This window comes from Saimiri boliviensis, chromosome 11, assembly GCF_048565385.1.
Source record: "Saimiri boliviensis isolate mSaiBol1 chromosome 11, mSaiBol1.pri, whole genome shotgun sequence".
Classification (NCBI taxonomy): Eukaryota; Metazoa; Chordata; class Mammalia; order Primates; family Cebidae; genus Saimiri; species Saimiri boliviensis.
This window is the reverse complement of record NC_133459.1, coordinates 75361070-75376141: the sequence shown is the minus strand read 5'-3', so window position 1 is coordinate 75376141 and position 15072 is coordinate 75361070. Positions and strand designations below refer to the sequence as shown.

Genomic DNA, 15072 nt, shown 5'->3' with positions numbered 1-15072 from the left:
TCCGCCTCCTGGGTTTAAGCCATTCTCTTGCCTCAGCCTCCTGAGTAGTCGGGACTACAGGCACCCGCCACCACACTCAGCTAATCTTTGTATTTTTAGTAGAGACAGGGTTTCACCATGTTAGCCAGGATGGTCTCGATCTCTTGACTTCGTGATCCACCTGCCTCGGCCTCCCAGAGTGCTAGGATTACAGGTGTGAGCCACTGCACCTAGCCTATTTTATTTTTTTAAGAGGTGAGATCTCACTCTGATGCCCAGGCTGGAGTGCAATGGCTACTCACAGGCATAATTATAGTGCACTACGGTCTTGAACTCCTGGACTCAAGTGATCCTCTTGCCTCAGCCTCCGGAGCAGCTGGAACTACATACGCATGTCACTGTGCCAGGCTTCAATCTTGTTCTTTTAAACTGACTTCCTCATTAACTAGAAGCCTGACTTAGCTGCTCTGCCTCTCAGTTTTCTCATTCATACAATGAGGATGGTCACAGGATTGCTGTGAGGATGAAATAAAATTAAATAAGTAATGTATGTATGCTCCTTGGCATACGGCAACATTCACTAACTATTCACTATCACGCTCATTTCCTCTATGAGGGTTAGGTTCCCCGTGTGCAGGGATTAAGAATTCTCCGCTCCCAGTCCCAAGTCTCGCACACTGTAGGTGGTGAAGAAATGTTTTCATGAATGAATGATGCTGGTAGGAGTCTCCCCATCTCCCTATCCTTCTCTTACATGTTGTCTCTGGGACATGCTTACTTTGCCTCCTCCTCCAACCCTGGATCAAAGGAAACCATTACTCCCCACGACCCTGCGGCATTCAAGCTGTGAGTAGATGAAGGCTTGCCACCACTGTAGAAAGTGTGTGAGGTGAGAGGAGAACAAAGTTCAGTCAAGAAGAGGATGCTTAGGCGGCACAGAAAACTCACAGCATCGTTGAGTTGCCAGACAATGTTGGTTGAACATTTATCTAACTCCTCTGAGGGGTGGACTTTAAGGAACAGAGTGGAAGCATTCTCCAAAATCTACAACAGTGCAATAAACCTCTGGAACAGGTCATGAGACTTTCTGTCTGTATTACATGTAAGAAAAAAAAAAAAAAAGCATTTGTGCAGCAAGGAAGGTTGGGTGAGGGTTTAGGAGAAAATGACCCTTGTTCACCAGCAGAGGGCGAGCTTGGGAGGCGGCGGAATGTTCTCCCTTGAAACAACTTCGGGTTAGGGCTGCAGGAGGCAGCCAGGTGATTTCTCCAGTCGTGGGGTCATTTTCAGGCTACTCGTGATAATACAGTAAAGATAATTCAGGGATTCAGGGACACAGGTACAAACAGAGATTATGTGTCACTGAGCAGGAGTCGGCAGCAAATGACCTGTTAGACCAAAATATGCAAGGGGCAGAGAGGTAGCTGCTTCTTCCACACTGATTCCCAAAGTGTGGCTCGTGGACCAGCAGCATGTCATTTGGAAGCCTGTTAGAAATGCAGAATCTCAGGCACAACACGTGACCTGCTGAAGCAGAATCTGCATTGTGTGTGTGTGTGTGTGTGTGTGTGTGTGTGAGTCTCTTGCTCTTTCAGCTGGACTGCAGTGGTGTGATCACTGCAACCTCTGCCTCCAGGGTTCAAGTGATCCTCCTGTCTTAGCCTCCCAACTAGCTGGGATTACAGGTGTGTGCCACCACACCCAGCTAATTTTTGTATTTTTAGTAGAGATGGGGTTTCACCATAATGTCCAGGCTGGTCTTGCACTACTAACCTCAAGTGATCTGCCTGCCTCATCCTCCCAAAGTAATGAGACTACAGGGAGAGCCACTGCACCCAGCCCAGAGTCTACATCTTAACGAGATCCCTAGGTGAGTCTACACATATCAGTTTGAGAAGCTACTCTGCCACGTCATTTTCTTGTGCCAAAACTAGGGGGTTTGACCTAACCTCTCTCTCCTGCAATCAGCACTCTCTTCCTACATAAAATGCTACTGAGCAGCTATTCTATTTGGAAGTGACCTGAACCATCTGTTTTTAGTACCTAAAATTTTTTGAAATGTTTAAATGAGATACCATTTAATTCTTTTCAAAATGCTTTGCTATGTATCATTAGAAAGTCCCCTGGAGTAGCTGCCTGGCTCCCAGCTCTGCCCTGTTTTCACCAGACTGTGGTTGGTCTTTAACATCAAGTGAGCAGGTGAACAGAGAACTCTGCCCTTGGCTGAATGAATCAGAGATCTGGGGATATTGTCCTGCCCTCAACATCACTCCTCTGGCACCCTGGAGATCTGCCATCAGCATCATTGGATTTTCCAATGGCCTTTGGTGTTCAGGGAACCTTAGTTAGAGCACAAGTACCCCTGGAAAGGCTGCTGAGATGCCATCAGCAACATTTCAGCAGCTGACTAAGCTTCACTGTGCTAAGGGCTTTACAGACAGCCATCCCTTAAGCCTCTGGCACCCTTGCCAGGAAGTATGATTATCCACACTTTAAGAATGAGGAAATGGAGGCCCTCAGAAGTTAACCTTCCCAAGGTCACTAGAGACTAGTGAGTGACAGGCCTGAAGCAGCTGCATGTAACCCCAAAGCCTGGTGACCTCACCCCGAGGGAGGGAGCCAGTGCCTTCAGAATGCGGCTTGGGTAAGAAGCTGGGTGGGCCAAATGGAGCCCTGCTGCGGGAAAGGGAGCAACTGGAATGGGGTACCCACTCACTTATTTTATTTTTCAGAAGTGGCCTCTGCTGCCTCTTGGGATCTAGTGGGACCACACTCATCCTTGCACCCCTCCGGGCATGAGAGAAGCCCACCAGCCTGAGGATATCAGCATCATGGACTATGATCGTGGTTGTGCCTTGGTCATTCCAGCAAGCGGAGGAGGAGGAGAAGTTTGCCCTCCTGCCCTCTGACTCCACCCCCACCCGAGTGTTCTTCTGATTAAGTCAGAATGGGGGTTAGGCCACGTTTACCAGTGGGCAGGAGGAGCTCTCCATGCCAACCAGGAACTCTCTTTGTTGAGAATAACATCTAATTCTTGATGTGTGCCTTAGTTTCCTCATTCAAAAACGAGGATAATGAGAGTGTTTGACTCACTGGACTACTGTGAAGGTTGAATGAGTTGGTGCATGTGAAGTCCCTGACCCACTTCAAACACTACATAAACCTGAGCTAATGTTATTTTAGGTGGGCGTGGCCACACTGTCATCCTTTGACCTGTGAAGTCTCCTGTTGGTCAGGTTTAGGTCTAGAAAGAGTCAGCGGTCTCACACAGACTTGTGTTTTAAGTCATACACTCCTGCGTGTCTACCAGTCTCCCTGCACTGGCAGGAAAGGGCCCTGGCTGAGAAGAAAGTGGCGTGCTTGCTTCTCATTTGTTCTCACCTTGAGGTGTGTCCCCGTGGGGGAAGGAACCTCACTACAGAAGGAATATCTGGGTCATGCCAGCATTCCTGAACACACAACCCTAATGATAATAATACTGCTCAATTGATGTATGCCTTCTCCCCTAATGCCACCATTATGCAGCTCTAAGTTCTGCAGTGAACCAGAAATCAGAAGAGGAGAAAAATCTTCAGTGGAAAATCCTATGTGGCCTCCAGGGCTTCCCACAATTCTAAACAACTAGAACACACCGACTGGCCATTCCCTTGGTCAGACTCAAACTTTGTGTGCAAACTATATGTGCGCACACATATACGTGTGTTAAGAGCTCATTCTGAAGATTAGAATATATTTAGAAACACCGGTTCTGTTGATGAAGTGTCAGGAGGTAGTTGAGAGTCATGAGGCAGAGGTATCCCTGTGAAGCCATCATTCACACATCCTAGAGAGTTATGTGCATATCCTGGCTAAAGGCAGAATTTCAGCTAAGTGTCTTTTGGGAGGGAAAAGCCAAGAGCAAACACATGCATTCTACTTCTGTTAATATGTGTTTAAATTGGCTGGTGTTGAGTATGAGGTTGGCTTAATATAGGAAAGCATTTTGATTTGGAGTCAGGCTAAGCACAGAGCCCTTCTCGAGATGGTAAGAATCTATAAAATGGGGGTAGTAACACCTATTAAGTAGGACTGTAAAAGTTAATCAAAACACATTTGTAAAGCATCGAGTTCAGTTCCTGGCACATTGTAAGTATTCAAAACATAGTTATTGTTCCTATATTCTATATGATTTTAACTATGCAAAAATGAGCAGAACAAAGATGGGGAGAATGTCCATCAAATGTTAACAGGTATTATCACTGGGTGGTTATTCTTTGTTTTGTATATTGTTTCATATTATATAATTTTTATTTCTTTTTTTATTTTGAGATGGAGTCTCGCTCTGTCGCCCAGGCTGGAGTTCAGTGGTGTGATCTCAGCTCACTACAACCTCCGCCTCCTGGGTTCAAGTGATTCTCCTGTCTCAGCCTCCCAAGCAGCTGGGACTACAAGCACGCGCCACCACACCCGGCTAATTTTTGTATTTTTAGTAGAGACAGGGTTTCACCATATTGGCCAGGCTGGTCTTGAACTCCTGACCTCGTGATCCACCTGCCTCGGCCTCTCAAAGTGCTGGGATTACAGGCGTGAGCCACCACGCTCGGCCAATTTTTATTTCTATAGTCAGAAAAAATACATATTATTAAAAAAACTGTAATGATACATTGAACACCATATGTAGGCTTAGAAATGAGTAAAGGCACTTCTCAAGGATCCCATCCGATCTTCCCAACAATCACTGCAGTAGGTATTTCCAACCAACATTTTACAGAAGAGGAGATGGAGATCTATAAAGTTAGCTGACTTGCCTACCACCCAGTGAGTTCCAAAGCCAGGCTCCAAATACAGGCCTGTTCACACCAGAGTTACTCTAACCTCTCAGCTGGAGTGGAAATTAGAAATTTCTGATTTCTAACCAGAAATCCTGACTCCTCCCTCACATTCCTTCTGCCCTGTTACACACATCTACATGCTTACAGCATACATGCACACACAGACATACACACAGCCTTCCCTCCCCCAGTAAATCATGCTGCAGACTGAAGGCATAGGTTGTCATTCAACAGGGACAAAACCAGTCTGAGGAACAGAATATAGGAAGGTAAAAGAAACCGCAAATAGACTTACCCTTAAGCTGTGGACATTAGTTGCATTTGACTTTTAGCGATGTCATATGTGTGGCCAAGGATCCTCAAAGGACCTTGCATCTTAGAGAACTCAGTTACAGGTATGCAAAAGTGTCAGCCTAACTAACTGAAATTTTAAAGGCAACAGATGGTCCAATGCATCGGGTATGTCAATCTCGGTGACATGGAAAGGCTGGTGAGATTTCTGTGGGCTGGTTAAAACCTCTCCCAGGCTTGAGTGGATTTCAAACATAGTTGCAGGCCTGATGCACATATGGGAAACACTATGCTTTCAACCAAGCTGATTACTCTGAACCTCGGAAAATCAGATGTCTGCATTTGTCTTTGTCAAATTTCAGATAAATTTCTTGCCTGTAATTCGGAGGGGAGCTACAAATAAACAGCCCTGCAGGGCATTAATGAGTCAACAGTAACTCATTCTGTCTTTGTAGAATCTTTGTTCATCTGGTCAGGTTTTTTTGTTTTTGTTTTGAGATGGAGTCTCACTGTCTTGCCCAGGCTGGAGTACAGTGGTACAATCTCAGCTCACTGCAACCTCAGCCACCTGGGTTCAAGTAATTCTACTGGCTCAGCCTCCTAAGTGGCTGGGATTACAGGCATGTGCCACCATGCCCAGCTCATTTTTTATTTTTAGTAGAAACAGGGTTTCACCATTTTGGTCTGGCTAGTCTCAAACTCCTGACCTCAGGTGATCTGCCTGCCTTGGCCTTCCAAAGTGCTGGGATTACAGGCATAAGCCACTGTGCCCAGCCATCTGGTCAGATTTAAAGCAGGTGCTCATCCTGGAGGGCTGGATGTGTTCTCTCACCCATCTGCTTAATTGATACTAGAATCTTCTAAAGTTACTGTACCCAGGGACAAATCAATATCACTCTTCGTCTCTGTAAGTTCCTCCTAGCAGTATGTAAGAAACTATCTTTGAAGATGTCGCTTAAGGGTATGTTCAGTAATGAAATGGGTCACCTGTGTGTTGTTTCAAATAGCATCATGAATTTTAGCAGTGGGTGAAACTGTCTAGTCACCATGTGGATGACTTTCATGTGAGGCTCTCTCAGAGCTCTTCTGACCTTAAGTTCAAGGGCAATGTAAGTGTGAAAAGCCTGAACCTCAGTAAACAGCTGTTGACCCTGGAGGCAGTTATTACACATCTGCAATTGTATTTTAGTGGCATGCTTACACAACTGCCAGTCCTCCTAGACAGGAAGCTTCTCAATGGCTGGACCACACCTTCCTCTCTCTGTACCCATTCTAACTCCCCAGCCCTGCACAGGCCTTGATTCTGAGGTGGTGTAAGAAAAATATTCCCATTCCTCAGTTACTCAGAATGTATCCCCAGGGACTTATCCACAGCTTAGACGTTGGCTAGAGGATTAGAATAAACAAAATCTAAAACAATTCATGGAAGGTTTAATGTTGCTAAGATGCTATTACCCAAAATAATCTAAGATTTAATGTAATTCCTATCAAAATTCCAATATGGTTTTTTTTGGGGGAGGGGGGCAGAAATAGAAATACCATTCTAAAACCATATAGAATCTAAAGAGGCCCTGAATTGCCAAAACAGTCATCAAAAAGAACAGCGAAGTCAGAGGTCTCACATTTTCTGATTTCAAAACTTATTACTAAGCTACAGTAATCAAAAGAATGTGTACAGACATAAAGACAGATATACAGACCAACAGAATAGACAGCCCAGAAATAAACCCTCACATAAATATGGTCAAATGATTTTTCACAAGGATGCTAACATGGTCTGGAATTTGTCCCCTCCAAATCTCATGTTGAAATGTGACTTCCAATGTTGGAGGTGGGGCCAGTTGAAGATGTTTGGGTCATGGGGGCAGGTCGCTTGTGAACGGCTTTGTGCTGTCCTCATGGTAATGACTGAGTTATCAATCTGTGAGTTCACGGAAGATGTGATTATATAACAGAGTTAGGGCCTCAGGTGTCTCTCTCTCAACATGTGATGCACTGGCTTCTCCTTCACCTTCCACTGTGAGTGGAAGCTTCCTGAGGCCTTACCAGGAGCAGATGCCAATGGCATGCTTCCTGTACAGGCTGCAGAACGATGAGCCAAAATTATCTCTTTTCTTTATTAAGTACCCAGTCTCAGGTATTCCTCATAGCAATGCAAATGGACTAACATAGATGTCGAGATCATTTTGTTGGGGGGAAAATAGTCTTTCAACAAATGGCACTGGGAAAACTAGATATCCATATGCAAAAGAATGAAATCTGACACTTATCTGACACCATGTACAAAAAATTATCTCAAAATGGATTAAGGCTAGGTGTGGTAGCTCATGCCTGTAATCCCAGCACTTTGGGAGGCCAAGGGGGGCGGATCACATGAGGCCAGGAGTTCAACACAACCCTGGCCAACATGGTGAAACCCAGTCTCTACTAAAAGTACAAAAAAAAAAAAAAAATTAGCCAGGTGTGGTGGCATGCACTTGTAGTCCCAACTATTCAGGAGGCTGAGGCATGAGAATTGCTTGAACCTGGGAGGTAGAAGTTGCAGTGAACCGAGATCGCACCCCTGCACTGCAGCCTGGGTAACAGAGTGAGACTGTCACAAACAAACAAACAAAATGGATCAAAATGCCTTAGAGCTAAAACTACAAAACTTTTAGAAGAAAATACAGGGGGAAGGCTTTGTGACATTGGATTAGGAAATAACGTCTTGTACAGGACAAAGAGCACAGGCAACAGAAGTAAAAACAGATAAACTGGACGACACCAAAATGAAAAGCTTTGTGCATCAAAGGACACAGTCAAAAGAGTGAAAAGACAACCTAGCAAATGAAAGAAAATATCTGCAAGTCATGTATCTGATAAGGAGTTACTATCCAAAATATATACAGAACTCCTACAACTGGACAATAAAAAGAAAACAACTCTATTTAAAAACGGGTAAAGGACTCAAATAGACACTTCTCCACAGAAGATACGTAACTGGCAAAAAAGCATATGAAAAGATGTTCATTGCCACTAATCAGTAGAGAACTGCTAATCAAAACCACAAGAAGATACCACCTCACACCCATTAGGATGGCTACTATCAAAAACCCCCATAAAATAACAAGTGTTGGTAAGAAGAAATTCAAACCCTCAATTCATCGTCGGTAGAAATGTAAAATGGTGTGGCCACTATGTCTGACAGTAGGTATGTATATGAGTAGCATGGTGGCTCCTCAAAAAATTAAAAATAGAACTACCATATGATCTAGCAATTCTACTTTTGAGTATATGCCCAAAGCAGGAACTTGAACAGATACTGTACACCCATAGTCATGGCAACATTATTCACAATAGCCGGAAAGTGAAAGCAACCCCAGTCTCGATCCATAGGTGAATGAATAAAAATAATGTGGCATACACATACAATGGAATGTTATTTGACCTGGAAACAAAAGGAATTTCTGACACATGCTATCACATGAATGAAGCTTGAGGACATTTTGTTAAGTGAAATAAAAGGTACATAGAATAGTGAAATTAACAGAGACAGAAAGAAAAACGGTGGCTCTCTGGAGCTGGGGAAAGGAGGGAAGAGAGGAGAGTTTCAGGCAGTTGTGGTGGCTCGCACCTGTAATCCCAGAACTTTGGGAGGCTGAGGTGAGAGGATCACCTGAGCCCAGGAGTTCAAGTCCAGCCCTGGCAACAGAGTGAGACCCCCATGTCTACAAAAAATAAAAAAATTTAGCTGGGTGTGGTGGTGTACACTTGTAGTCCCAGCTACTCAGGAGGCTGAGGTGGGAGGATTGCTTGAGCCTGTGAGGTCAAGGCTGCAGTGAGCGACGATTGCACCACTACACTCTAGCCAGGGCAATAGGGCAAAACCTTGTCTCCCAAAATAAAAATAAATAAAATAATAAGTAAATAAATAAAGGGTAGAGTTTCAGTTTAGCAAGATAAAAAGAATTCTCAAGATGGATGGTGGTGATGGCTTCACAACAATATGAACGTACTCAACATCATTTAACTGTACACTTAAAAATGGTTAAGATGATAAATTTTGTTATGTCTATTTTACCACAACTATTTAAAAAGTAGAACAATGCTCTCAATTCCATTTTGTAAAAAACTAGTTGATTTCTATTGAGATTTGTGTTCTTGAAGTGGTTTGTTCATGGGAAAAAGCTCATTAGAATTTGGGCATGTGCCTGTCCCCCATTAAGAACTGCCTGAAACTTCCCGGGTCATGGGACTCTGCTTCACAAATCCACCTCTCCCTGCCTACCCCCACCTTGCTGATGGAAGCTCTGGAGCCGAGGGACAGCCAGAGTGGGTCCAGGGTCCACTCATGCCAACCAGACCTAGAAATATTTTCTTTGACTCTGGTTTCATGAAGGAAGTATAGGGGAAGATGAGCAATTGACCTGTAAGTATTTCGATACTGTCTAAGGAAGATACATGACACAGGCTCAGAAGGAGGTCAAAGTAAACCCCCGGAGACACTCAAGTATAATTCACCTCAATAAATGTTACTAGAGGTGGATGGCAATGGGCCCCACAAAATCTTAGTCCTGCCAGCAGTTGACACTTGTCAGTAAGTTATCCCAACTGTGTGGCCATGGGCAAGTCATCAACCCTCTCTGGGCTTCATTCATCACCTTTAACATGAAGACAATGCTTCCCCTATCTATCTAAAATGTTATTTTAAAAAATCAAATAAAAAATGTGTATGAAAAAGGTTTCAAAACTAGTCTAAAGGAATATCTCTATAAGTATGAATTTCTTGTAGGTTCTCAAAGTCAGCCTTTGTTTAACAAATGGGGCCAGTTGTACCCTTCTTGCCTGGACTTGTAAAATTACAGGTACTCTCTATAAAGTGTGGGCACAGGATCTGGCCCAGAGTGGGTTCAATTCATGGAAGCCACAATGGTTTTTACTTACTGCTGCTCCCCTGTGAGTGGCCCTGACCCACCGTCCTCACTAGGAGAGGGTGGGCTGGGAGATGGGATGGTGAGAGGATAGTGGGAGGGTGGTGTGGGGTTCTGATTCTGCCTGTCCAGCACCCATTCCTCCTCCTTTTTGTAAGGGCAGCCCTACTTTTCCTGGAGGTAATTTTCCTTTCCTGTGTGGTTCAGGTGCAGTATCTGTGCTCCCTCCTCTTTTCCCATCCTTCCCTGGTCCTCCAAGGTGGGCCAGCCAGCATATTCCCTCCCCTTCCCTCTTGGCCACAGTGATTGGTTCAGTGAGGACGGAGCTGTGACCAAATCCAGGATAAGAAAACACAACTCTGGGTCTTTTGCTGGACCCACAGGGAAACAGAAACACTTCTGTGAGGTCACTTAGATGGTAGAATGTAAGCCTTAAGCCTTGATCAGGAAGAAAATGAGGTCAACACAAAGGAAAGAGAATTTGAAAGAGAGAGAGAGAGAGTCAGACAATTGATGGACATGTTTGGATATCTGGAGTCAAGCAAATCTAAGCCACTACTGGGTGTTTTAGTTACTTAAGTCAATAAATCTACTCCTCCTTTTTAAATTTCTAGTTTGAGTCAAGTTTCTGCCACTTGTAACGGAAAGTTTTCATTAATGTAATTGGGAAATAAATAGACTTTGAATTTTCCCCCAACCTCAATAATGTCCCCTATTTCTCTTCTGTAAGGATCGCCATAACAGCGACTCACCCTGCGTCCAAACTCTTCTCCTTGCTTCACCTCCCGAGGATAGCCGTCAATCAGGAAGCCCCTGGTGTCCCCGAGGCTGGCCGCCATGGCCTCCTTCAGGAGCTCCAGAACAATGCCCTGAGCAAAGAGAGAGTGGTCAGGACCTGAGCTCTTCCACAGAACACTAAAGTACCCCAAGTCTCCTGCAGTCATTCACTGAGGGAGAGAGGAACCTTCTGATAAGGTTAGCAGCAGATAGCAACAGACCATATTTCATTTCATTCTTCCACCCCCAACTCTATATTTTAATACCTATTAAATTGGCAGGTATTTATAATCAGTTCTGCATCATGGTTTAATTGTTAGTGTTTTTTTTCTTACTGGTATATTCTTACTGGTTATCTGTCTTAAAATGTTGGCATTTTAGATTAGACGAGATAAGGTAGCTGTATTTTATATGGTAGCACTCCATGAATTCGGCATAATGGCAATTTTAAACTAGACAAAACAAGGCATAAAAAGTATTTTACTGGCTGAGTGAGGTGGCTCACGCCTGTAATCCTGGCACTTTGAGAGGCTGAGTCAGATGGATCACCTGAGGTCAGGAGTTCAAGACTAGCCTGGCCAACATGGCAAAACCCCATCTCTACTAAAAATACAAAAATTAGCCAGCCATTGTGGGCACCTGTAATCCCAGCTACTCGGAGACTGAGGCAGGAGAATCACTTGAACTCAGGAAGTGGAGGTTGCAGTGAGCCGAGATCACACCACTGCACCCTAGTCTGGGCGATCAGCGAGACTCTGTCTCAAAAAAAAAAAAAAAAGGTATTTTACTGTTAATTTTGTTCCAGTATATATTTTATAAAATTCGACATCTACTGACTTAAAAGAATTTCGGTAGATGTAAAACAGCATTTTCAAGCAACACAACTCTCTTTGTTGAAAATTTGTATTTAACAAGTGCTTATGGAAAATGAAGTGAGAGAAATACACCAAAGTCAGGAAATTGGTAGAGGAAAAATGCAATCAGCTGCCAGCGGACGAATTCCTTGCTTGTGGGCTCTCTGGCTTTTGGCAGGGGCTTAGGGAATGTGGCCATTGCAAGTGTGGTCAGAATCTATCCCTAGGCAATTGCGAATGAAGTCTTCATGAAGTTTATATTCTAATGAAGAAGACAGGCAATAGATGAACAAATAAACACATAATAAAAAGTCAGCTGCAGGTAACTGACAGGTACAAAATTAGAGCAGGACAAAAAGATACAGAATGCTCGAGATGTTACTTCCTATAGGGTGGTCAGGGAAGGCATCTGATAAAAGTGTAACACTGAAGTGGAGATCTGGATGAAGTAATCGAGCAAACTGTGTGACTGTGTGAAGGGAGCGCACTCAGGCTGCAGACACAGCAAGTGGGAAGGCCCTGAGACAGGAACAGTCTGACTTGTGGGAGTGAGAAAGGTGAGAGTGGTGGGAAATGACAGTGGAGAGGGAGCTGGAGGCCGGAGCCGAGGAAGGACTCTGTATGCCGTCCTAAGTGCAGTGGGCAGCCACTGGAAGGTTTTGAGTTAGGGAATAACACACTGATAAATGTTTTAAAGAAATCACTCTGGCTGTGTCAGAGGTGTTTGAACCAGAGCAACTCCAATTTGAATAAAGGCTGGGTAAAATAAGGCTGAGACCTACCGGGCTGTATTCTCAGAAGGTTAAGGCATTTTCTTTTTCGTTTTTTTTTTCAGACAGAGGCTTGCACTGTTGCCTAGGCTGGAGTACAGTGGCACGATTTTGGCTCACTGCAACCTCTGCCTCCCGAGTTAAAACGATTCTCCAACCTCAGCCTCCCGAGTAGCTAGGATTACAGGCACACACCATCACACCCAGCTAATTTTTTGTATTTTCAGTGGAGACGGGGTTTCACCATGTGGGCCAGGCTGGTCTCGAACTCCTGACCTCAGCTGATTTGCCTGCCTTATCCTCCCAAAGTGCTGGGAATATAGGTGTGAACCACTGTGCCCAGCCAGGTGAAAGCATTTTAAGTCACAGGATGAGATAGAAGGTCCACACAAGATACAGGTCATAAGGACCTTGCTGATAAAACAGGTTGCAGTAAAGAAACTGGCTAAAACTCACCAAAACCAAGATGGTGACAAGAGTGACCTCTGGTTGTCCTCACTGCTATATTCCCACCAGTGCCATGATAGTTTACAAATGCCATGGCAACGCTGGGGAGGCATGAATAATCCACCCCTTGTTTAGTATATCATCAAGAAATAACCATAAAAATGGGCAACCAGCAGCCCTCGGGATGCTCTGTCCTTAGAGTAGCCATTCTTTTATTCCTCTGCTTTCTTAATAGACTTGCTCTCTCTTTACTCTGCAACTCGCCCTGAGTTCTTTCTTGCACAGGATCCAAGAACCCTCTCTTGGGGTCTGAATCGGGACTGCTTTTTGGTAACAGCTGCTGTGAAGAGAGGTGACTGTAGGGAAAAGAGTGGGCTCTAGGAGGCCAGCGAGGTGGCAATTGTAATGGTCTGTTTTCCCTTCCCGAGGACCATTCTGGTGTCCAGGCAGGAAGAGAGTGCAGCTGGTTAGAGAGGAATCAGACAGCTTTGTTGTGAACAGAGACTGTATCATACAGCCCTAATTACAGAGCCTAGCATGGGACCCAGTGTGGCAGGGATGAATATTTCTTGATATCCCTGCCATCCAGCTTCTCAGAGATGGATGGTGACTTAAGAAGAAAAAAGATAGAAAAAAGGATGTTCTTAAACCACACAAGAAGATAGCAGATTTAAGATAATGTCATCATACCTCTCAGAACTAGACCAAAGCATTATTTTATATTTTCTGGGAGTTTCTAATTCTAGGCTCTGCTGCACCATACTCACTTCCATTTTGAAGCTTTTCCAATTCTAAAGTGGAATGAATCTGGGGGGAAGATGTGAAATTAGGCCAACATTCGAGGGGCTGGCAGAGCAACAAGATGGAAGGACCCCGGGCCAGCCAGACCTGGTTGGGCAGAAGCTGTCTCTGCTGTAGACCTGCCTGCATCTGGATTGCTACAAAGGACGAAATAAAATACAGCTGTTGTTTCTTTGGGGTGTTTAGTTCCAGCAGCTCAGACTCATTACAAAAACCCCAAAGATCTCCCCGGACAGGAAAGGCAGTAGTGTGGGGCAGCTTTTGTTGCTTACTGAGGGCACCAGGTCTCCACGTTCCATAATGTCTCTGATCAATTTGCTTCTTTCGGATTCTGATGCCAGTTCCTTACGCAGGAGCTTGCCAGTTGAGAGATGTGTAAATCCGTATTTTTCCACCAGCTTTTCACACTGTGTGCCTTTGCCAGAGCCAGGACCACCTTGAAAAGAAGTCATATATCAGACATGCATTCCAAGCCTGGTGCCTCATTTTTAATGGTAGTCACCATGGTGAGCAAGCCTCAGTGTTCTATCCACCAAGGATGTATTAGGAGCTTGGGATTTGCTATACCAGGGGCTGTGCTGAGAGCAATGGAGGCAAGTGGAGAATGGGATACAGCCCTTGCTGTTAAAGAGCTTAGACTATCCATGAAGTAGGAGGGGGCAGCTGTCACAGACAAACAGGCAGTTACTTTTCATAGACCACTTGAAACTCATGGTAACGAGCAGTTAGTGAAGAGGAGTGCAGCCTGATCAGGGCACAGAGGAAGGGCACCCGGCTCTGTTTTGGTAGAGGTGCAAAGTCAGAGAAGTTTCCTTGGAGAGCCGAAGCTGCTCATGTGCAGAGCACTGGCCACAATTCCTGATACTTAGTGAATGCTCAACAAATGCTAGCTTTTCGTTTAAAAAACAAGGTGTTTTTATTTTCAGCAATCACAAACTTACACAAGAGTTGTGAGGACAAACAACTTTCAGAAACACTTGGGAATAAGTTGCTCATTGGATGCCTCTTTACTCCAGAACCTTTTATGTCACTTCCTACAAACAAGGAAACAAGCACATCCTCCTTCATAAGGATATCCTTGGACTCCTGCAAATTTCAATTGAATTGTCCCAATTGACTCAATAAATAATGTCTGCTGAAGTCAATGGGTCAAGTTCAGGATCACACATTGCCTTTAGTTGTCAAGTCCTTCTGCTCTCCTTCAGTATGGAACAGCTTCTGTGGGTTTCCTTGACACATTTGAAGATTATGAATGGTTATTTTGTAGAATGTCCCTTAATATGTTTTTCCCCTAGCTGTTATCAATTCTGAGTATCTGCCATATTCCTTTCATGAACAGTACGTCTTTGACTCTTTTCCTTACCCTCCAGGTTCAATCAGTTAAGTCACAGGATTTTACATCTGAAAATAATAATAGATAACCTTTGTCCAG

General features: G+C 44.3%; 1 protein-coding gene across 2 annotated transcripts in view; it reads right to left on the bottom strand.

Annotated features, from left to right (window-relative positions):
• AK5 (adenylate kinase 5) overlaps nt 1-15072 on the bottom strand; it is a 309166-nt gene that overhangs the window by 25400 nt on the left and 268694 nt on the right. For both annotated transcript variants that reach the window (XM_074381039.1, XM_003921394.4), the window contains exons 11-12: nt 13913-14076; nt 10744-10860 (exon numbers count right to left, since the gene is read on the bottom strand). In XM_074381039.1, the coding sequence (XP_074237140.1) occupies nt 10744-10860; nt 13913-14076 (281 nt within the window). The remainder of the gene's footprint in view (nt 1-10743; nt 10861-13912; nt 14077-15072) is intronic.